We start from the raw sequence: 25,050 nt of genomic DNA, 5'->3' as shown, positions 1-25,050 counted from the left end.
TAGCTAGCTAGTCAACTTAATAACTTTGAAAATGTGCATGTCGAGAACTGGCCAGCTGTAAATTGGTGAGTTGCCACTTGCCAGCCACCTGACTCAATTCCCTGATTTGCCTTCATTCAAAGTAAAACAGCTAACGCGTTAGCTAGCCAAATTTAGCTGACTGAAGTCCGTTCCAAGTGCCAGTGGCCGTTGCTAAATCTGGCAAAGTCAGCTAGCTAGGTAGGTAAGCATCCATCAAGCTAGACATAGTTAACTAGCTAACGTTAGCAATACGACTAACAAGACTTGCAACCTTCCGGTTACTAGTCCAATGCTCTAACCACTAGGCTACCTTGCCGCCCCAATCAGTTGTGTTGTGACAAGGTAGGGGGGAAGATGGCCCTATTTGGTAATATAGCAAGTCCATATTATAGCAAGAACAGCTCAAATAAGCAAAGAGAAACGACAGTCCATCATTACTTTAAGACATGGTCAGTCAATACAGAAAATGTCAAGAACTTTGACAGTTTCTTCAAGTGTAGTCGCAAAAACCATCAAGTGCTATGATGAAACTGGTTCTCATGAGGACCACCACAGGAAGGGAAGACCCAGAGTTATCTCTGCTGCAGAGGAAAAGTTCATTATAGGTATCAGCCTCAGAAATTGCAGCCAAAATAAATTCTTTACAGAATTCAACAGACACATGTCAACATCAACTTTTCAGAGGAGGCTGTATGAATCAGGCCTTCATGGTTGAATTGCTTCACAGAAACCACTACTAAAATACACAAATAAGAAGAAGAGACTTGCTCGGGCCAAAAAACACGAGCAATGGACAATAGACCGGTGGATGGAAATTTGTCCTTTTTTCTGGAGTCCAAATAGTTTTTTTGTTTGTTTCAACTGCCATTTCTTTGTGAGATGCGGTGTGGGTGAACGGATGATCTCAGCATATGTGTATTTCCCACCGTAAAACATGGAGGAGGAGGTGTTATGGTGTGGGGGTGCTTTGCTGGTAACACTGTTTTTGATTTATTTAGAATTCAAGGCACACTTAACCAGCATGGCTACCACAGCATTCTGCAGCGATACGCCATCCCATCTGGTTTGGGCTTAGTGGGACTATGATTTATTTTTCAACAGGACAATGACCCAACACACTTCCAGGCTGTGTAAGGGCTATTTAACCAAGAAGAAGAGTGATGGAGTGCTGCATCAGATGACCTGGCCTCCACAGTCCCCCGACCTCAACCCAATTGAGATGGTTTGGGATGAGTTGGACCGCAGAGTGAAGGAAAAGCAGCCAACAAGTGCTCAGCATATGTGGGAACTCCCTCAAGACTGTTGGAAAAGCATTCCAGGTGAAGCTGGTTGAGAGAATGCCAAGAGGTTGCTAAGCTGTCATCAAGTCAAAGGGTGGATATTTGTAGAATCTCAAATATAAAATATATTTAGTTTATATTTAGTTTCTATATAACTTGTTGGGTTTCTACATGATTCCATATGTGCTATTTCATAGTTTTGATGTATTCACTATCATTATACAATGTAGGAAATAGTAAAAAAAAAAAATTAAAAAAAACTTGAATGAGTAGTTGTTCTTTTGACTGGTAGTTTGTGTGTATATATAGCTAATTTGTAATTAACAAAAAATTATAGACATTTAACATTTTTTGTTTAAATCCAATTATTATTCAAAACATTTCTCAACTACATGGCAACTGATTTGAATGATGAATGAAAATGTTAGCTTTCAGGCTCCTTGGATATGATAAACTCAGCAAAAAAGGAAACGTCCCTATTTCAGGACCCTGTCTTTCAAAGATAATTCATAAAAATCCAAATAACTACACAGATCTTCATTGTAAAAGATTAGAACAATGTTTCCCATGCATATTCAATGAACCATAAACAATTAATAAACATGCACCTGTGGAACGGTCATTAAGACACTAACAGCTTACAGACGCTAGGCTGGTCACAGTTATGAAAGTCACAGTTATGAAAACTTAGGTCACTAAAGAGGCCTTTCTACTGACTCTGAAAAACATCAAAAGAAAGATGGCCAGGGTCCCTACTCATCTGCGTGAACGTCCCTTAGGCATGCTGAAAGGAGGCATGAGGACTGCAGATGTGGCCAGGGCAATAAATTGCAATGTCCGTACTGTGAGACACCTAAGACAATAGTGCAAAAGGGAGACAGGACGGACAGCTGATCGTCCTCGCAGCGGCAGATCACGTGTAACAATACCTGCACAGGATCGGTACATCCGAACATCACACCTGCGGGACAGGTACAGGCAACAACAACTGCCCGAGTTACACCAGGAACGCACAATCCCTCTATCAGTGCTCAGACTGTCTGCAATAGGCTGAGAGAGGCTGGACTGAGGGCTTGCAGGCCTGTTGTAGGCAGGTCCTCACCAGACATCACCGGCAACAACTTCGCCTATAGGCACAAACCCACTGTTGCTGGAACAGACAGGACCGGCAAATAGTGCTCTTCACTGACGAGTCGCAGTTTTGTCTCACCAGGAGTGATGGTCGGATTCGTGTTTATCTTCGAAGGAATGAGCATTACACCGAGGCCTGTACTCTGGAGCGGGATCGATTTGGAGATGAAGGGTCCGTCATGGTCTGGGGCGGTGTGTCACAGCATCATCGGACTGAGCTTGTTGTCATTGCAGGCAATCTCAACGCTGTGAGTTACAGGGAAGATATCCTCCTCCCTCATGTGGTACCCTTTCTGCAGGCTCATTCTGACATGACCCTCCAGCATGACAATGCCACCAGCCATACTGATCGTTCTGTGCGTGATTTCCTGCAAGACAGGAATGTCAGTGTTCTGCCATGGCCAGCGAAGAGCCCGGATCTCAATCGCATTGAGCACGTCTGGGGCCAGTTGGATCGGAGGGTGAGGTCTAGGGCTATTCCCCCCAGAAATGTCTGGGAACTTGCAGGTGCCTTGGTGGAAGAGTGGGGTAACATCTCACAGCAAGAACTGGCAAATCTGGTGCAGTCCATGAGGAGGAGATGCACTGCAGTACTTAATGCAGCTGGTGGTCACACCAGATACTGACTGTTACTTTTAATTTTGACCCCTTCCCCCCCTTTGTTCAGGGACACATTATTAAATTTATGTTAGTCACATGTCTGTGGAACTTGTTCAGTTTATGTCTCAGTTGTTGAATCTTGTTATGTTCATACAAATATTTACACATGTTAAGTTTATATGACTGGATATGTGGATAAAGGACATAAGATACACCATTAATTCACCACAGAATTTAAACTAACTGAAAATCATAAATCACTCAACAATTAGCTATAGTAAAGGTTCCCCTCTGTTAATATTCCTTAATTGGCAGTGACCACCATTTATTGTTTTAGTCTGGGCAGATTAAGGGCTACATACATTATTATTGGATTACACACAGAAAAGTGCCCTTTAGAATTTGGTAGGGTTCCAGTATTATACACTTCCCCAGAGTAGGAGTCCATACTCCATAGGGTGCCAGTAGTATCCTCAGTAGATTCCGACAGGAGAAGTCCATGTAAGGTCCCTCCCTCAGGTGGTCAATACTCCGTAAGGTCCCTATACTTAGCAGGGTCCCTCAGGAGGAGTACATACTCAGTAGGGTCCCAGTACTCAGTAGGACCGTCCCTCGGAAGGAGTTATAGTCAGTAGGGTCCCAGCACTATACTCAGTAGGGTCCCTCAGGAGGAGTACATACTCCAGTAGATGGTATTGAATAGGAGGTAGGACAGAGGGAAGGCCATGCGGGAGTACGAGTCAATCAAGTAGCTGTTGCTAAGTAGCAGATCCACGTTCTCCTGCACCGACCGTTGCCGGCGGAGACGTGTCCCCTCGATGGGTGGGTCCTCAGGGTTCTGGAGTGGAGTTCTGTGATGGCTGGAGGTCATGGAGGTTGGCAGACGGGGGAACGGGGTCAGCTCAATGTCACTGTCATGGAAACAGCCGTCAAAGGCCATGGCTTTGCTGGTGTTGTACGAGGTTGGGAGCTGAATGGGGGGACAGACAGACACACATACAGATATACATCTCCATATACACATACAGATACATCTCCATATAGATATACTGTGTATCTATAGATGTATACACATAGACTATGGAGACTAGGAGATAAACTAATATCGTCTCCAACCTGGGGACAAAGTTAGAGAGAAACTTGTGATGATTTCTGGGAGTGATGATTTCTTGGCGTCCTTTCTCTATCTAACCAGTAGAGAGCAGTGTTGTGCAGAGAGAATACTCCACAAATATCCTGTCAGGGACAGGCTCTCTCTGCTCCAGGTATAATATGGATGACCTCTGACCTTTCCTCTCTTCAGTCGTCTCATCTCCTCCAGCGTAGAGCAGTAGTTGACAGCAGCATATTCTATCACTGACAGGAACACAAACAGGAAGCTGGTCCACAGGTAGATGTCCACTGCCTTCACATAGGACACCTGGAAAACACACACACACACACACACACACACACACACACACACACACACACACACACACACACACACACACACACACACACACACACACACACACACAGTAAGAATTAAAACTCGCTAGTTCCTCACCCACCCACACACACACACACACACACACACACACACACACACGCACACACTCGGTCACTTACCTGTGGCATGGAGGAGGACACACCAGTGATGATGGTTGACATGGTCAGTACTGTAGTGATACCTGAAGGGAGAGGACGGCAGGAGTGTTAGGTCTGTAGAGCTCTAAACTGAGAGGACGGCAGGCGTGTTAGGTCTGTAGAGCTCTAAACGGAGAGGACGGCAGGCATGTTAGGGCTGTATAGCTCTAAACGGAGAGGACGGCAGGCATGTTAGGGCTGTAGAGCTCTAAACGGAGAGGACGGCAGGCGTGTTAGGGCTGTAGAGCTCTAAACGGAGGCAGGCGAGTTAGGGCTGTAGAGCTCTGAAAGGAGAGGACGGCAGGCGTGTTAGGGCTGTAGAGCTCTGAAAGGAGAGGAGTGTGCGTATAACCTATGGTAGGTATTTTATGTAGAAGTATAATCATGTGAACTTGGGTGTGTAGCCAGGTGTTTTCAGTGGTGTGTTTCCTGGTGTGTGTGTTTGTGTTTACCTAGGGAGACACGTGCAGGCACAGCCCTCCTGTCAATCCAGAAGGAGACCCAGGACAGCAGAACCATCAGCATGGTGGGGAAATATGTCTGTAGCATGAAGAAGAAGATATGTCTCCTCAGGATGAAGTTTATATACAACCTGTTATACCAACCTAGATAGAGAGAGAGAGCGAGAGAGAGAGAGAGAGAGAGAGAGAGAGAGAGAGAGAGAGAGAGAAGATAGGTGATGGGGTGAGAGAGGGGGAGAGAAAAAGAGAGAAAGAAAGGGACAGCGTGAGAGATTGAGACAAAGAGACTAAACCCCTTACATACATACCCTTATTCCACATTTTGATGTGTTACAGCCTGAACTCAAAATTGAATAAATATATTGTTTTCTCACCAATCTACACACAATACCCCATAATGACAAAGCAAAAGCCTGTTTTTAGAAATGTTTGCAAATTGATTGAAAATGAAATACAGACATATCTAATTTAGATAAGTATTCACACTCCTGAGTCAATTCATGTTAGAATCACCTTTGGCAGCGATTACAGCTTTAAGTCTTTCTGGGTAAGTCTCTAAGAGCTTTACACACCGGGATTGTACAATATTTGCTAATTATACTTAAAAAAATTCTTCAAGCTACGTCGAATTGATTGTTATCATTGTTAGACAGCCATTTTTTAGTCTTGCCATTTTCAAGCCAATTTAAGTCAAAACTCTAACTAGGCCACTCAGAAACATTCAATGTCATCTTGGTAAGCAACTCCAGTGTATATTTGCACTACTGTTTTAGGTTGTTGTCCTACTGAAAGGTGAATTCATCTCCCAGTGTCTGTTGGAAAGCAGATTGAACCATGTTTTCCTCTAGGATTCTGCCTGTACTCAGCTCTATTCCATTTATTTTTATCCACCAAAAAATCCCTAGTCCTTGCCGATGACAAGCATACCCATAACATGATGAAGCCACCACCATGCTTGAAAATATGAAGAGTGGTACTCAGTGATGTGTTCTGTTAAATTTGCCCCAAACATAACGCTTTGTATTCATGACATGAAGTTAAATTCTTTCCACATTTTTGCAATTTTACTTTACTGCCTTATGTCTAAACAGGATGCAGGTTTTGGAATATTATTTATTCTGTACAGGCTTCCTTCTTTTCACTCGGTCATTTAGGTTAGTATTGTGTAGTAACTACAATGTTGTTGATCCATCCTCAGTTTTCTCCTATCACAGCCATTCAACTCTGTAACTGTTTTAAAGTCACCATTGGCCTCATGGTGAAATAAATCCCCGAGCAGTTTCCTTTATCTCCGGCAACTAAGTCAAGAAGGACGCCTGTATCTTTGTAGGCTTGATACACCATCCAAAGTGAAATGAATAACTTCACCATACTCAAAGGGATATTCAGTGTATGCTTTTTTTTATCAATCTACCAATAGGTGCCCTTCTTCACAAGGCATTGGAAAACTTGGTCTTTGTGGTTGAATCTGTGTTTGAAATTGCCTGCTCGACTGAGCGACCTTACAGATAATTTTATGTGTGGGGTACAGATATATTTTTTATTTTTTTATTTTATTGAACCTTTATTTAAACTAGGAAGCCAGTTAAGAACAAATTATTATTTACAATGACAGCCTACCAAAAGGCAAAAGACCTCCTGCGGGGACAGGGGCAGGGATACATTTTTTTTTTTAAAGAACATTTAAATATAGGACAAAACACACATCACGATGAGAGACAACACAACACTACATAAAGAGAGACCTAGACAAGAACACAGCAAGGCAGCAATACATGACAGCACAGCATGGTAGCAACACAGCATGACAACAACATGGTAGCAACACAACATGGTAGCAGCACAAACATTATTGGGCACAACAGCACAAAGGGCAAGTATGTAGAGACAACAATACATCACGCAAAGCAGCCACAACTGTCAGTACGAGGGTCCATGATTGAGTCTTTGAATGAAGAGATTGAGATAAATACTGTCCAGTTTGAGGGCAGAATTATAAGGCAGTCGTTCAAAAATCAAGTTAAACTACTATTACAATATGTCCATGCAACTTATTATGTGACTTGTTAAGCACATTTTTACTCCTAAACTTATTTAGTCTTACCTAAACAAAGGGGTTGAATACTTATTGACTCAAGATATTTCAGCTTTTCATTTTTTATTAATTTGTAAACATCATTCCATTATACATTATGGTGTATTGTGTGTAGGCCAGTGACATAAAATCTCAATGTAATCAATTTTAAACTCTGTAACACAGGCTGTAACACAACAAAACACAACAAAATTTGGAAAAAGCCAAGGGGTGTGAACACTTTCTGAGGGCACTGTAATGCCCAAGGTGCAATTTCGAAATTTGGTTGTGCATCAGCAGTTTCCTCTTGTTATGTAATTCACTGGTAGACGTCAGAGAGCTATTTATAACCCGTCAGAAATGTCCAGTTGATCAACTAACCCATGTTAGCTAGATAGCTGGTTAGCCTAACGTACCAATCTAAATCTTGTATTTTTCATGGCCAGATTACGTGCCCAGGGGCCCTGACCCCCAGGTGGCCCCTATTGATTTTGTTGAGTCACTCAGGTATCATATGGCTTTCGGAGCCATCATCGACTCAGTGGGTTTTGTCCGACATGTCTCTGGACCTACTCACTGTCACAGTCATACTCTGGACCTAGTTTTGTCCCATGGAATAAATGTTGTGGATCTTAATGTTTTTCCTCATAATCCTGGACTATCGGACCACCATTTTATTACGTTTGCAATTGCAACAAATAATCTGCTCAGACCCCAACCAAGGAGCATCAAAGGTCGTGCTATAAATTCACAGACAACACAAAGATTCCTTGATGCCCTTCCAGACTCCCTCTGCCTACCCAAGGACGTCAGAGGACAAAAATCAGTTAACCACCTAACTGAGGAACTCAATTTAACCTTGCGCAATACCCTAGATGCAGTTGCACCCCTAAAAACTAAAAACATTTCTCATAAGAAACTAGCTCCTTGGTATACAGAAAATACCCGAGCTCTGAAGCAAGCTTCCAGAAAATTGGAACGGAAATGGCCAAGACCAAAGAGCTGTCAAAGGACACCAGAAACAAAATTGTAGACCTGCACAAGGCTGGGAAGACTGAATCTGCAATAGGTAAGCAGCTTGGTTTGAAGAAATCAACTGTGGGAGCAATTATTAGGAAATGGAAGACATACAAGACCAATGATAATCTCCCTCGATCTGGGGCTGCACGCAAGATCTCACCCCATTGGGTCAAAATGATCACAAGAACGGTGAGCAAAAATCCCAGAATGACCTGCAGAATGACCTGCAGAATGACCTGCAGAGAGCTAGGACCAAAGTAACTAAGCCTACCATCAGTAACACACTACGCTGCCAGGGACTCAAATCCTGCAGTGCCAGATGTGTCCCCCTGCTTAAGCCAGTACATGTCCAGGCCCGTCTGAAGTTTGCTAGAGAGCATTTGGATGATCCAGAAGAAGGTTGGGAGAATGTCGCATGGTCAGATGAAACCAAAATATAACTTTTTGGTAAAAACTCAACTCGTCGTGTTTGGAGGACAAAGAATGCTGAGTTGCATCCAAAGAACACCATACCTACTGTGAAGCATAGGGGTGGACACATCATTTTTTTGGGCTGTTTTTCTGCAAAGGGACCAGGACGACTGATCCGTGTAAAGGAAAGAATGAATGGGGCCATGTATCGTGAGATTTTGAGTGAAAACCTCCTTCCATCAGCAAGGGCATTGAAGATGAAACGTGGCTGGGTCTTTCAGCATGACAATGATCCCAAACACACGGCCGGGCAACGAAGGAGTGGCTTCGTAAGAAGCATTTCAAGGTCCTGGAGTGGCCTAGCCAGTCTCCAGATCTCAACCCCATAGAAAATCTTTGGAGGGAGTTGAAAGTCCGTGTTGCCCAGCAACAGTCCCAAAACATCACTGCTCTAGAGGAGATCTGCATGGAGGAATGGGCCAAAATACCAGCAACAGTGTGTGAAAACCTTGTGAAGACTTACAGAAAATGTTTGACCTCTGTCATTGCCAACAAAGGGTATATAACAAAGTACTGAGATAAACTTTTGTTATTGACCAAATACTTATTTTCCACCATAATTTGCAAATAAATTCATTAAAAATCCTACAATGTGATTTTCTGGATTTTTGTTTCTCATTTTGTCTGTCATAGTTGAAGTGTACGTATGATGAAAATTACAGGCCTCTCTCATCTTTTTAAGTGGGAGAACTTGCACAATTGGTGGCTGACTAAATACTTTTTTGCCCCACTGTACCTACACGTACGTTACGGTCACAAGACGCAGGCCTCCTAATTGTCCCTAGAATTTCTAAGCAAACAGCTGGAGGCAGGGCTTTCTCCTATAGAGCTCCATTTTTATGGAATGGTCTGCCTACGCATGTGAGAGACGCAGACTCGGTCTCAACCTTTAACTCTTTACTGAAGACTCATCATTTCAGTGAGTCATATGATTGAGTGTAGTCTGGCCCAGGAGTGTGAAGGTGAATGGAAAGGCTCTGGAGCAACGAACCGCCCTTGATGTCTCTGCCTGGCCGGTTCCCCTCTTTCCACTGGGATTCCCTGCCTCTAACCCTATTACAGGGGCTGAGTCACTGGCTTACTGGTGCTCTTTCATGCCGTCCCTAGGAGGGGTGCGTCACTTGAGGTTGAGTCACTGATGTGATCTTCCTGTCTGGGTTGGCGCCCCCCCCGTGGGTTGTGCTGTGGTGGAGATCTTTGTGGGCTATACTCGGCCTTGTCTCAGGATGGTAAGTTGGTGGTTGAAGATATCTCTCTAGTGGTGTGGGGGCTGTGCTTTGGCAAAGTGGGTGGGGTTATATCCTTCTTGTTTGGCCCTGTCCGGGGGTATCATCGGATGGGGCCACAGTGTCTCCTGACCCTTCCTGTCTCAGCCTACAGGATTTATGCTGCAGTAGTTTATGTGTCGGGGGGCTAGGGTCAGTTAGTTATATCTGGAGTACTTCTCCTGTCTTATCCGGTGTCCTGTGTGAATTTAAGTATGCTCTCTCTAATTCTCTTTTTCTCTCTTTCTTTCTCTCTCTTGGAGGACCTGAGCCCTAGGACCATGCCTCAGGACTACCTGGCATGATGACTTCTTGCTGTCCCCAGTCCACCTGGCCGTGCTGCTGCTCCAGTTTCAACTGTTCTGCCTGCGGCTATGGAATCCTGACCTGTTCACCGGACGTGCTACCTGTCCCAGACCTGCTGTTTTCAACTCTCTAGAGACAGCAGGAGTGGTAGAGATGCTCTTAATGATCGGTTATGAAAAGCCAACTGACATTTACTCCTGATGTGCTGACTCCACCCACGACAACTACTGTGGTTATTATTATTTGACGATGCTGGTCATTTATGAACATTTGAACATCTTGGCCATGTTCCGGCACAGCCGGAAGAGGACTGGCCACCCCTCATAGCCTGGTTCCTCTCTAGGTTTCTTCCTAGGTTTTGGCCTTTCTAGGGAGTTTTTCCTAGGGGTTTTAGGCTGGGTTTCTGTACAGCACTTTGAGATATCAGCTGATGTACGAAGGGCTATATAAATAAATTTGATTTGGTATGAAAACACATAAGACATGGCAAAATGTGTAGTATTGCAAGAAATTTGCTTTAAAACTGGGTGGGGGTTTGTTACTATGCCGATAAATATCTATCCGGACCCTTTGCCACCTAGGAAATTTGTGTGACCGGACCTTCTCAAATAGTAGTTGAGTACCCCTGGTCTAAATGGTATGAGAGATGAGACACATGGAACACAGCACACATACACAAATATCCAGACAGACCTGTGCTGCTGTAGAAGGCGAGCCCACTGGAAGGGTGGAACTTCTTGATGAAGAACTGAGAGAGAACCATCTCATCTGTCCTCAGAGAGTCGTTGCCATTCTTCCAATACAACATCAGATCATTCTCATTATACGCATCTAGAAAGGGGGATGGAGAGAGGGAGAGAGGGAGGCGGGGGAGAGAGAGAGTTTGGTGTGTATTTGTCTAACCAATCAATCAGCAATCAGATTGTTAGTGTGGGTGCAGGTTTGTATTTAGGGAAATATGTGTGTGTGCATGTGTGCTGCTGTGTGATGTGTGTAAGTCAGTGTGACTCACAGCTCTCTAGTTCCAGTGAACAGTTCTGTGTGTCCAGAGGGAAGCTGCTGAAGTCCATGGAGCAGAGAGCAGTCACTGTGATCCTATAACACCCACATAATAATCATATGCCAATAGATAAGATACAGTAAACCTACATATAGTAGCACACACACACACTGATGCTCTACCTGACGCTGTAGAGTATGCTTCCGTCAGGATAGACCCTGATCATGATGTTCTCCATGGTGGTGTCATGGATGAAGGACCTCTTGGAGTGGACGAAGAACACGTCAGGAACCCACATCTTCTTCACCAGACGCCCATCAAATGTCCTGCTCACGTTGCTACGAGATGGAAACGCCAGCCGCTCATCCTTCCAGTAGTGGCGCAGGTACAGAGTCATGGTGAAGTCCTGAGCAGAACAAACACTCATGATTAAAACACACTCACACGTGTGTGGATTATGCACACACGTGTATAGATTATACACAAAGGGTACACAGGCTCATACCATGTTGACCTCTGAAATGCTGTCGATGCTCTCCACCTGAACATCAATGCCTACAGGGATGGCTGCACCTGAGAACAGACACGCACACACATCTCGTCAGGACTGGCAGAGCTCCTCACCCAAAACACCAAAAACAGAGAAACAAACACCAACACCCTCATGCATGCTTCAGTGTTTCTTGCCTCGTAGCGAGCATAAAAGGCATTTAGCTCGCCTGGGGAGCTCATGGCTGGGTTTCCCTTTGTAGTCCGTAATATTTTTCAAGCCCTGTCACATCTGACAAGCATCAAAGCCGGTGTAGTACGATTCAATCTTAGTCCTGTATTGACGCTTTGCCTGTTTGATGGTTTGCCTGAGGGCATAGTGGGATTTCTTATAAGCATCCGAATTAGTGTCCCACTCTTTGAAAGCGGCAGCTCTAGCCTTTAGCTCGACTTTTGGTTGGGAAATGTACATAGGGTCAATGTGGTGACGACGTCATTGATGCACTTATTTATGAAGCCGGTGACAGGTGGTAAACCCCTCAAATCCATTGGATGGATCCCGGAACATATTCCAGTCTGTGCTAGCAAAACAGTCCTGTAGTGTAGCATTCGCGTCATCTGAACACTTCCTTATTGCGCGAGTCACTGGTACTTACTGCATTAGTTTTTGCTTGTATGCAGGAATCAGGAGGATAGAGTTATAGTCAGATTTGCCAAATGGAGGGCGAGGGAGAGCATTGTATGCGTATCTGTGTGTGGTGTAAAGGGGATCTTGTATTTTTTTCCTCTGGTTGCACGTGACATGCTGGTAGAAATTAGGTAAAATAGATATAAGTTTGCCTGAATTAAAGTCCCCGGCCACTAGGAGCGCCGCTTCTGGATGAGCATTTCCTTGTTTGCTTATTGTCTTATACAGCTGGTTGAGTGCAGTCTTAGTGCCAGCATCGGTTTGTGGTGGTAAATAGACGGCTATGAAAAATGTAGATGAGAACTCTCTTGATGTGTGTGGTCTACAGCTTTTCATGAGGTATTCTATCTCAGGTGAACAATACCTCTTTAATATTAGACATCGCGCACCAGCAGTTATTGACAAATAGACACACCCTCGTCCCTCTTCTTACCAGACGCAGCAGCTCTGTCCTGCCGATGCACGGAGAAGCCAGCCAGCTCTATATTATCCGTGTCATCGTTCGGCCACGTCTCGTGAAACATAAAATATTACAGATGTTAATGTCCTGTTGGTATGATAGTCTTAATCGTAGATCGTCCAGTTTGTTTTCCAATGATTACACTTCAGGCCAATAATACGGAGGGTAGTGGTGGTTTACCTACTCATCGGCGAATTCTTACAAGGCACTCCACCCCCTTTTTCTCTGTCTTTTCTTCACGCTGATGACGGGAATTTGGGCCTTGTCTTGATAAACCAGTATATCCTTCACATTAGACTCATTAAATAAAAAATCTTAGTCCAGTTTGAGGTCAGTAATCGCTGTTGTGGTGACCAGAAACTATTTTCAGTCATAAGAGACGGTAGCTGCAACATTATGTTTAAAATGAGTTACAAACAATGCAAAAAAATAAACATAATCGCACAGTTGGTTAGGAGCCCGTAAAACAGCAGCCATCAACGGTGGTGCGATTATTATATGTGTGTGTTTTAATTTATCATTTTTTTATGGTTGTGAAGTATGTTGATGTTCTCTGAATGTTAGCAGCCTTTCAGCCCAATAAACATAGTTTTAAATTAACCTCCCTCACATTTAAACAAACCACACACACACCACATCTTGTAATTAAGCCTCTGCTTCCTCCAGTTGCACAGAGTGACTCATAAACCAACATAATAAACATCTCTATATTACATTTAAAGCCTTATTAACCAGTCAAACCAGTCTCTCTCTCACTGTCAATGACCTGTTTGGGTAGTATGAAGGCCTGTTGTCCACCCTTGGTTGAACTGGGCTGTTTCCAACCCTATTTCCCACCCCTCTATCTGTTTCAACAGTCCTGGATTATAATCCAGATTACTGTTTATGAATCCCCCCCAACACACACACACACACACACACACACACACACACACACACACACACACACACCGTGTAATGTGGGTCAGTGTTGGTTTGGGAGCGATATGTTCAGGGAAACCCAGTGACCTGCAGGTCCTCTCATAGCACGGCCATCGTACGCATCATTAAAGTGGGACAGAGAGTGACTGATTGGATTAGTTTTAGTGTTTCCTGTGTATGGTGGACATGCGTGTTTCTCACCTCCAAAGCCAGGTCTCATAGCGAAGTCGTGCTCCTCGATCCTCAGCAGCTGTTCAGTCTTAATGAGTAGAGACTTGGTGCTGTCCTGCCGCATCAGTTTATGGTCTATACGCCTGGAAAGACAACACACATTATAAACCCACACACCCCGACACCCTGCAATAGTTGAGCAATATGTTTCTTTAATAAGACTAATTGTAAGGTTTGATTGAAGAAACACAGCCTGCGGTTTTCACAACAGCCCTCCCACATACACACACTGCCAAATTTGGTAATTAGCTACTCCCTGGAATCACTCCAGACTTCTTCCGGGCCGGCACTCCGTAACTTGATGAAGACTGATATAGCTGGAAGCCAAGGTGGACCTCAGGTCGGGGAGTAAGTGCAAGGAAAAAATAACAGCAATGGTTCACAAACCTCTCCTTGGGACTGCCAGACATTTCACAATTTTGTTGTAGCACTGAATAGATCAAATACATGGAACTGTTGTGTGTCCCCAGGAGAGGTTTGAGAACCACTGAATTACAGGATGTATAGGGTTATGGAGGTATGTGGTTTACAGGCTTACGGAGTTATGTGTGTGCATGCCAGGGTTGGGGTCAATTCCAGTCAATTCAGAAAGTAAACCAAATTACAATTCCAAACATTGGAGAGAATTTGAATTTCAGTGTACTTTCTGAATCGACTGGAATTCAAAAGGAATTGACCCCAACCCTGATGCATGTGTGCCTATAGTATGTGTCCTCCTACCCTCTGTGTTTGTTTTTGCTGTGCTCCCCCACGTAAACGTCTTTGTGCCTCCGTCGTCCTGGGTTACGGATCCCTGTCACCATGGTTACAGGCCACGTCACGGCCCAGATCAAGCACAGCCACTTCACGGCCAGAAGGACAGCGTTCATGATGTGGTCAGGGTTGGAGTTAAAGGTCAGGAGTTCAGTTCATCTTTATGTAGCCAGTATAGTCCACAGAGCAATAACATGTGTCACTGTTTTTCCAGGGAAACATTGACCAATAAAAGCATATTATAAAAATAAATGACAGTCACTTAAAGCAGGGACTCCAATAGAACTATGATCGCTCCGATCACAGTCAGGGGTTGGGGTTGATGGTTGTGGTCCTTGTTGCAGTGATGATGGTTGTGGTCCTTGTTGCACTGTTGATGGTTGTGGTTGTGGTTGCAGTGTTGATGGTTGTGGTTGTGGTTGCAATGTTGATGGTTGTGGTCGATGATCACTCACCACACAGCTGCATTTCTTCAAATACTCCAAGATGTGATGAGTGTGTTGTTAGCTCTTCCTCCTCATAAAAGTGTCCTGATGTTCCGTTGATCTTTCACTCTCTCGCCAAGTGGAGAAACACCCGGCCAGCGTGTCATGTGTTTTTGTTTTGGAGAACCTCTATATTCTCCAATATTCTCTCTACTCTCATCAGTTGCTTGCTCTCTCTTTCTGTGTTTACCTCTGACACCTTCTCTGCCTCTCTCTATCTCTCCCCATCTATATTATCTGTGGTTCAGTGAATCTGTCTCTCTCTGATTAAAATCAATATAAATCTATTCCTCCGCCGATAGAATGACACAAATTCCACTCAAATCCTCTTATCTGCAGCCCTGGCAATCTCTCACTAACCTACTAACTGAGGGAGGGCACACACACACACACATGCACAAGCACATACACACACATACACATATACACACACACTCCCTTCAGTAATCAGGTTGTACTCCACTTGCGAATTAATACAAATATGGCATATACTGTAATTACACAGGATTAACATCTACGTCCAGGTGTGTGTGCATTAGTGTGTGTCTTTGAACGTCCACATATCTATCAGTATTTGAGTTCTCTCTTGTGTGTGTGTGTGTGTGTGTGTGTGTGTGTGTGTGTGTGTGTGTGTGTGTGTGTGTGTGTGTGTGTGTGTGTGTGTGTGTGTGTGTGTGTGTGTGTGTGTGTGTGTGTGTGTGTGTGTGTGTGTGTGTGTGTGTTGTCATACCCAGTGGTATAAAGTACTTAAGTAAAAATACTTAAAAAGTACTACTTTTTGGGGGTATCTGTACTTTACTTTACTACTTATATTTTTGACATCTTTTACTTCACTACATTCCTAAAGAAAACTATGTTATTTTTACTCCATACATTTTCCCTGACACCCAAAAGTACTTGTTACATTTTGAATGCTTAGCAGGACAGGAAAATGGTCTAATTCACATGCTTATCAAGAGAACATCCCTGGTCACCCCCACTGCCTCTGATCTGGAGGACTCACTAGACAGAGAACATCCCTGGTCACCCCCACTGCCTCTGATCTGGAGGACTCACTAGACAGAGAACATCCCTGGTCATCCCTACTGCCTCTGATCTGGCGGACTCACTAAACACATGCTTTGTTTGTAAATTATAAGTGTGGGAGCGTGCCCCTGGTATTCCGTAAATGTAAAAAACAAGAAAATGGTATCATCTTGTTTGCTTAATACAAGGAATTTTAAATTATTTATACTTTAACTTTAACTTTTGAAACGTATGTATGTTTTAGCAATTACATTTACTTTTGATACTTAAGTATATTTGAAACCAAATACTTTTAGACTTATACTCAAGTAGAACTTTACTGGGTGACTTTGACTTTTACTTGAGTCGTTTTCTATGAATGTATCTTTACTTTTATTCAAGTATGACAATTGTGTACTTTTTCCACCACTGGTCATACCCACCCCCGAACTAATTACCCCCCTGACTCTCCCTCAAAGCACAGTGATTTTTCTGTGTGTTTGTTCTCCAAGTAACCAGTTGGTTCAGTCCAGTCAAACTCCTCACTCAAAAGAAGTTGGGAGCAGTTCTCTCTTTGGCCTCCTCTCTCCCCTCTTCCTCCCTAATGGTCTCTTAAAATGGACTCTTAAAATCTCACGCAAGTCTGCTTTTCATTATCTCCTTCTCTCTTTTTTATTGGAAGTGACTTAGTCACTACAGAGCTATACACAATAAAGCACTGCACACACACACACACACTTTATAGACTTAATAATAATATTAAGTCATTTAGTCCATTCCTTCCTAACACTAACCCTAAAAATCCTAACCAGAACACAAACCAACACCAGGGTGTTTTTTACACACCAGAATCCATAAGTTAGCCAGATAACTCTGATCAACATTTTATACTTTGATTGAAGTATTTAATATGTAGAAGTAATTGTGGTTGGTCGTGCAGGGTTCCCTTGGTCTCTACCTTGGTCTCATACAGGGTTCCCTTGGTCTCTACCTTGGTCTCATACCTTGGTCTCTACCTTGGTCTCATGCAGGGTTCCCTTGGTCTCTACCTTGGTCTCAGTGGGACTCGTTGCTAAAATAACGGTGGAATTAAAATAAAAGTTATAAAGAAGTAAAGAACAGCGGAATACTTGTTGGTATCATTAAGTGTGATCATGTTAAGTGTTTCTGCTTTTATAAACTGGGAAACTGTCACGCCCTGACTTTAGAGCTTTTTATGTCTCTATTTTGGTCTGGTCAGGGTGTGAGTGGGGTGTGCATTCTATGTTCTTTTTTCTATGTTTTTGTATTTCTTTGTTTTGGCCAGATATGGTTCTCAATCAGGGACAGCTGTCTATCGTTGTCTCTGATTGGGAACCTGTTACTGTAATTTAATGATGCCAATGTGTTTTCATTCATTGAAACCCTTAATCTATTTTATGAGAATTTGTAAGATTCTTGTTTGCATAAAATAGACGGAGATCAGTCTTTTCAATAATAGGTAACAGAATTTATTCTCGGAGCGCGCTGCCACTTCACCACGAGCAACAGTTTATATACAAAACATGACGTCATTTCATTGCTTAACAGAAACTCCTCTCGACAGGGACAAAGTGAGGTGAAAAGTTCATTCTAACTTACTAACACACTCCCAGGTAACTTTTGACCCCTCAATATTATCAATCACCACTAAGCTGACAGTTCTAATTAACAGAAAACCTAGGAATGCACTCACTGTCTTATCTAAAAACCCCAGAGCTAAGTTTCGTCGGTTCAACCATAGGTTAACAACCTTATCTGTTTACACAGTCCACTTCTTTCTTCCTAGTTGGAATGGTGTTCATTAACTTTAATTACTCCTTGTCTGTGTCACACAATCCCATCGTATGAACTCATATTGTTAATCAGATCAAATAAAACAGAGTATTAGTTTACTTAGTTACAGTTACATTTAAAATGATTTGTTCAGTCATTTAATCATAATTTTACCAACAGAACCATACTTAGGTAGCTTTTCCCCACAGGGGTTTTGTGGGTAGTTATTTTCTGTTTTGTGTTTCTGCACCTGACAGGACTGTTTTGGTTTTCATGCATTCTCTTTGTTAATTTTGTCATTTAGTGTTCAGTTCAACTAAAAGTATGAACACTTTTACTACGCTGCGCTTTGGTCCACAACTTCTTCAACTTACGATCGTTACAGAAACATTGTTATTTCTGCATAGGTATACACCAGATCATAATTCTGTTCTAGCCCTTCACTAGCACACCTGATTTAGTTAATCAATTAATCATCAAGCACTTGATTAGTTGAATCATGTGCCCGTGTGGGAGGCTAGAACAGAGAAGAGAAACACTGCACCAGAGGGTAATGACTCAACAAGTGTGTGTGATTATCCTGGAGATGTGTTCGATGTCTAACCTGGTTCTGATTCCATGTGTTGCTCCATCCTGTCCTGTGATTTCTCTGCCCTCTTTTCTGATGTATTCCGCTCTCTGTGTATGTGTGTGTATGTTTTGATCTGATTGGATAAATTATATGCCACACTTATCAGGTGGATTGATTATCTTGGCGAAGGAGAAATGCTCACTAACAGGGATGTAAACAAATTTGTGCCCAAATAATCCGGTTTTGTGTGTATCAAAAATTCTGGGATCTTTTATTTCAGCTCATGAAACGTGGGATCAATACTTTACATATTGCGTTTATATTTTTGCTTAGTATACACCCAGTGAAATATCTGTCTCATTGTTCTATCTGTGGTACCACCGTGTGGCTGTCACCTACACTACTGTTCAAAAGGTTGAGGTCACTTAGAAATGGCCTTGTTTTTGAAAGAAAAGCATTTTTTTGTCCGTTAAAATAACATCAAATTGATCAGAAATACAATGTAGACATTATTAATGTTGTAAACTACTATTGTAGCTGGAAACGGCTGATTTTTTTAAATGGAATATCTACATAGGCGTACAGAGGCCCACTACCAGCAATCATCACTCCTGTGTTCCAATGGCACATTGTGTTAGCTAATACAAGTTTATCATTTTAAAAGGCTAATTGATCATTAGAAAATCCTTTTGCAATTATGTTTGCACAGCTGAAAACTGTTGTGCTGATTAACTTCTTTGGGACTGGGGGGCAGTATTGAGTAGCTTGGATGAATAAGGTGCCCAGAGTAAACTGCCTGCTACTCAGGCCCAAAAGCTAGAATATGCATATGATTATTGGATTTGGATAGAAAACACTCTGAAGTTTCAAAAAATGTTGAATGATGTCTGTGAGTATAACAGAACTCATATAGCAGGCAAAAACCAGAGAAAAAATCCAACCAGGAAGTGGGGAATCTGAAGTTTGTAGTTTTTCAATTGATTGCCTATCCAATATACAGTGTCTATGGGGTCATAATGCACTTCCCAAGGCTTCCACTAGATGTCAACTGTCTTTAGAACCTTGTTTCAGGCTTCTACTATGAAGGGGGAGCGAATAAGAGCTGTTTGGACCAGGGGTCTGGCAGAATGCCATGAGCTAGGTCACGCGCCCGGCCGTGAGAGCGAGCTCCGTTCCTTTTCATTTCTAAAGACAAAGGAATTGTCCGGTTGGAACATTTTTGAAGATTTACGATAAAAACATCCTAAAGATTGATTATATACATCGTTTGACATGTTTCTACGAACTGTAATGGAACTGTTTTGACTTTTCGTCTGAACTAAGTGCCTGCACCTTGTGAATTTGGATTTGTGAACTAAATGCGCAAACAAAAAGGAGGCATTTGAACATAAATGATGGACTTTATCGAACAAAACAAACATTTATTGTGGAACTGGGATTCCTGGGAATGCATTCCGATGAAGATCATCAAAGGTAAGTGAATATTTATAACGCTATTTCTGAGTTTTGTGACACCTCTCTTGGTTGGAAAATGGCTGTATGTTTTTCTGTGGCTAGGCGCTGACTTAACATAATTGCATAGTGTGCTTTTACCGTAAAACTTTCTTGAAATCTGACACAGTGGTTGCATTAAGGAGAAGTTGATCGTTAATTGTGTGTTTAACACTTGTATCTTTCGTCAATGTTTATGATGAGTATTTCTGTAATTTGATGTTGCTCTGTGCATTTTCACCGGATGTTTGTTTGAGACAATGCAATTCTGAACATAACACACCAATTTCAAATTAGGTTTTTGGACATAAAGATGAACTTTATCGAACAAAACACACATTTATTGTTTAACATGGAGTCCTGGGAGTGGCATCCGGTGAAGATCATCAAAGGTTTGTGATTAATTTTAATGCTATTTCTGACTTTTGTGACACCTCTCCTTCTTTGGAAAATGGCTGTATGTTTTTCTTTGGCAATTTCACTGGCTGTTGGCGAGGTAGGACGCCGTCTACCGTCCCACATATCCCAGAGAAGTTAAAGAAAAAATAAAACTGTCTTTAGACTAGTTGAGTATCTGGAGCATGAGCATTTGTCAGTACGATTACAGGCTCAAAATGGCCAGAAGCAAAGAACTTTCTCCTGAAGCTCGACAGTCTATTCTTGTTCTGAGAAATTAAGGTTATTCCATGCGAGAAATTGCCAAGAAACTGAAGATCTGGTACAATGCTGTGTACTACTCCCTTCACAGAACAGCGCAAACTGGCCCTAACCAGAATAGAAAGAGGAGTGGGAGGCCCCGGTGCACAACTGAGCAAGAGGATAAGTACATTAGAGTGTCTAGTTTGAGAAACAGACGCCTCACAAGTCCTCAACTGGCAGCTTCAATAAATAGTACCTGCAAAACACCAATCTCAATGTCAACAGTGACTCCGGGATGCTGGCCTTCTAAGCAGAGTTCCTCTGTCTAGTGTCTCTGTTCTTTGCCCATCTTAATCTTTTATTTTTATTGGCCAGTCTGAGATATGGCTTTTTCTTTGCAACTCTGCCTAGAAAGCCAGCATCCCGGAGTCACCTCTTCACTGTTGACATTGAGAATGGTGTTTTGAGGGTACTATTTAAGGCTGCAATCCCACTATCGGGATAAGTGTCATCAACAACCACTGAATAGCATAGCGCTACATTCAATAAATATTACTACAGATATTTATATTCATGAAATAACAAGTGCAATATAGGAAAACACAGCTTAGCCTTTTGTTAATCCACCTGTCGTGTCAGATTTTTTAATTATGCTTTACAGCGAAAGCAATCCAAGCGTTTATGTAAGTTTATCGATCGCACGACAAAACATTAAGTACACTTAGCATCAGGAAGCTTGGTCACGAAAATCAGAAAAGCAATCAAATTAATCGTTTACCTTTGATCTTCGGATGTTTTCACTCATGAGACTCCCAGTTACACAACAAATGTTCCTTTTGTTCCATAAAGATTATTTTTATATCCAAAATACCTCAGTTTGTTTGTCGCGTTATCTTCAGAAATCCACAGGAAAGAGCGGTCATGACAATGCAGACAAATTCCAAATAGTTTCCATAATGTCCACAGACATTAAAATATATAATCGATAATATATCAACCGCAAATGTCTTTCACAGTAGGAGAGGGAAAAGCAATACCTATCCAAACTCTGTTGCGCGAGCAAAACTCATGTGACCACTTGACGCTATGTTATCGTTCTGGCTCATTTCTCAAAATAAAAGCCTGAAACTATGTCTGAAGACTGTTGACACCTTGAGGAAGCGATAGGAAAAGGAATCTGGTTCATATCCCTTTAAATCCAGCAAAGGGAGGCTATGAAGCATGGAGTTTTCAAAATAGAAGCCACTTCCTGTTTGTATATATGAGTTCTGCTGTTAGAGCTCTTGTGCTGAATACACTGAGGTGTTATAGGTGTCACGTTTATGGGCATGTTGCAGCTGCGTGTGCGAGGGAGAATCCAAGATGTGGAAAGTGTGCAGGAGGACATGGAACAAAAATGTATGTGTGCCAACTGTAGGGTTGCCCATGTTGCTGGGGATCGCAGGTGTCCAGTACGAGAGGGCAGGTTGAGGTGGCCATGGTCAGAGAGGCAGGTTGAGGTGGCCAGGGTCAGAGAGGCAGGTTGAGGTGGCCAGGGTTAGAGTAGTGCAGAAGATGTCATATGCTCAGGTACTAAAGACAGTAGAGGAGGGTGGATCAAGGTTGAGGGATTCTGACAGGTTCTTTGTGAATAGTAGATATGTGAAAGAACAGAGGAATAGGCCAATGAGGGATGTACAGTACCGTTCAAAAGTTTGGACACACCTAATTATTCAATGTTTTTTCTTTATTTGTACTACTTTCTAAATTGCAGAATAACAGTGAAGACATCAAAACTATTAAATAACAAATATGGAATCAAGTAGTAACCAAAAAAGTGTTAAACAAATCAAAATATATTTTAGATTCTTCAAAGTAGCCACCCTTTGCCTCGATGAGAGCTTTGCACACTCTTGGCATTCTCTCAACCAGCTTCACCTGGAATGCTTTTCCAAATGTCTTAAATTAGTTCTCACACATGCTGAGCACTTGTTGGCTGCTTTTCCTTCACTCTGCGGTCAAACTCATCCCAAACCATCTCAATTGGGTTGAAGTCGGGGGATTGTGGAGGCCAGGTCATCTGATGTAGCACTCTCTTTCAAATATCCCTTACACAGCCTGGAGGTGTGTTGGGTCATTGTCCTGTTTAAAACAAATGACAGTCCCACTAAGCACAAAACTAAATGGGATGGCGTATCGCTGCAGAATGCTGTGGTAGCCATGCTGGTTAAGTGTGCCTTGAATTCTACATAAATCACTGAAAGTGTCACCAGCAAAGCACCCCCATATCACACCTCCTCCTCCATACTTCACGGTGGGAACCACACATGCGGAGATCATCCGTTCACCTACTTTGCCTCTCACAAAGAGATTAAAAGTTGGACTCATAAGACCAAAGGACAGATTTCCACCGTTCTAATGTTCATTGCTTGTGTTTCTTTGCCAAAGTAAGTCTCTTCATCTTATTGCTGTCCTTTAGTAGTGGTTTCTTTGCAGCAATTCAACCATGAAGGCCTGATTCACGCAGTCTCTTCTGAACAGTTGATGTTGAGATGTGTCTTTTACTTGAACTCTGTGAAGCATTTATTTGGACTGCATTATTTCTGAGGCTGGTAACTCTAATGAGCTTATCCTCTGCAGCAGAGGTAACTCTGGGTCTTCCTTTCCTGTGGCGGTCTTCATGGGAGCCAGTTTCATCATAGCGCTCGATGGCTTTTGCGAATGCACCTGAAGAGAATGTTTAAGTTCTTGAAATTTCCCACATTGACTGACATTCATGTCTTAAAGTAATGGTGGACTGTTGTTTCTCTTTGCCTATTTGAGCTGTTCTTGCCATAGTATGGACTTGGTCTTTTACCAAATAGGGTAAACAGGGTTAACACTTTTTTTGGTTACTACATGATTCCATATGTGTTATTTCATAGTTTGGATGTCTTCACAATTATTCTACGATGTAGACAATAGTGAAAATAAAGAAAAACACCTGAATGTGTAGGTGTGTCCAAACTTTTGACTGGTGCTGTGTGTGTGTGTACGTGTGTACTCACTCTTTAAACTATCACTTTCAGAACATGACTAATTTCCACGCCCAACCTGAACAGGTACTACTGATACTACTGATACAATCTGACTTGATAAGGGAGTGACAGGTGAGATGTTAACAACTGAGTTGCGTTTTGGATTTACAACAATTTAAAACACAGAGACACCGTGCTGGAGTCAGGTCACCATGAAGTCAAAAGGTCTAGTCATGGTGATTCTACTGTCAAGCGTCTGTCTCACAGACGGGGGAGGTGAGTAACAATAACCATCACAGTCTGTCTGTTTTTTTAAATTGTTCATTATTACTGCATCTTATCATAGTTTACTTTAGGCAGCTCACCCACAGCACAGAGAACTTAATGTGATCTTCAGGAATAAGTGTTTTATTTGTCAAAGCAAAACCATTTATGCACAGACTTTGTACTGGAAAAAAGTATGTTGATTCAACTTAGGCAACCAGCTGCAATGGGATTGTGCTCAAACAGAAATGTGGTTGAGCAAACTCACAACAAAAAGTTTGTGTGTAAAAATTATGTTGAGCCAACTCACAATCCTATTGCAGCTGGTTGCCTTATAATTGTACATTGAATCAACATCATTTTTTTACAGTGTGGTGGAGACTGCATTATTATGATCATTGTGAAAATGTTTGATGTTCAGAAAAGGAGCATGGTAAAGGAACAAGTTATTATTTTATGAGTGCACAGCCTGAATGGTCACATTCTCTTCATACCCAAGGAAGCGGCAGGGTAGCCTAGTGGTTAGAGCGTTGGACTAGTAACCGGAAGGTTGCGAGTTCAAACCCCCGAGCTGACAAGGTACAAATCTGTCGTTCTGCCCCTGAACAGGCAGTTAACCCACTGTTCCCAGGCCGTCATTGAAAATAAGAATTTGTTCTTAACTGACTTGCCTGGTTAAATAAAGGTAAAATAAAAAAAAAAAAAAAAAAAAAAAAAAACTTGGCACAGCTACTTAGTGGTCACATTCTCTTCATACCCAAGGAACGTGACACAGTCATTTAATATACAGTACAAATAAATCTCTGAGTTTCCTGGAATAGGTGATGCTGTGCTATGAGTAAGAGGGAGGAATAAGGTGCAGTAGTCTTTCTTCAGGTCAGAGTGTGGCTGGGCCTGTGTGAGGTGGCAGTGGTTTCTCCTGACTGTCTGACCAAACGTACACCAGAATGGAGCATGGTGTGTCTATCTACATGTACTGTGCCAAGCCTTTGTCTAAAGAGCCAT

The 25,050-nt window shown here is 42.5% G+C and overlaps 1 protein-coding gene across 1 annotated transcript; it reads right to left on the bottom strand.

Annotated features, from left to right (window-relative positions):
• Positions 1–3,696: 3,696 nt before the first annotated feature.
• LOC139420652 (gamma-aminobutyric acid receptor subunit rho-3) lies at positions 3,697–14,916 on the bottom strand. Its single transcript, XM_071170861.1, has 10 exons — positions 14,768–14,916; positions 14,018–14,130; positions 11,764–11,831; positions 11,441–11,664; positions 11,271–11,353; positions 10,952–11,089; positions 5,114–5,266; positions 4,644–4,705; positions 4,321–4,452; positions 3,697–4,002 (listed from the first exon to the last, which is right to left on the bottom strand). The coding sequence occupies exons 1-10, from the start codon at positions 14,914–14,916 to the stop codon at positions 3,697–3,699; spliced, it is 1,428 nt and encodes a 475-aa protein (XP_071026962.1).
• Positions 14,917–25,050: the final 10,134 nt, after the last annotated feature.

This window comes from Oncorhynchus clarkii, chromosome 11 (genome assembly GCF_045791955.1).
Source record: "Oncorhynchus clarkii lewisi isolate Uvic-CL-2024 chromosome 11, UVic_Ocla_1.0, whole genome shotgun sequence".
Taxonomy (NCBI): Eukaryota; Metazoa; Chordata; class Actinopteri; order Salmoniformes; family Salmonidae; genus Oncorhynchus; species Oncorhynchus clarkii.
Note: the sequence above shows the minus strand (reverse complement) of the source record. Positions and strands in the feature narration are given on the sequence as shown.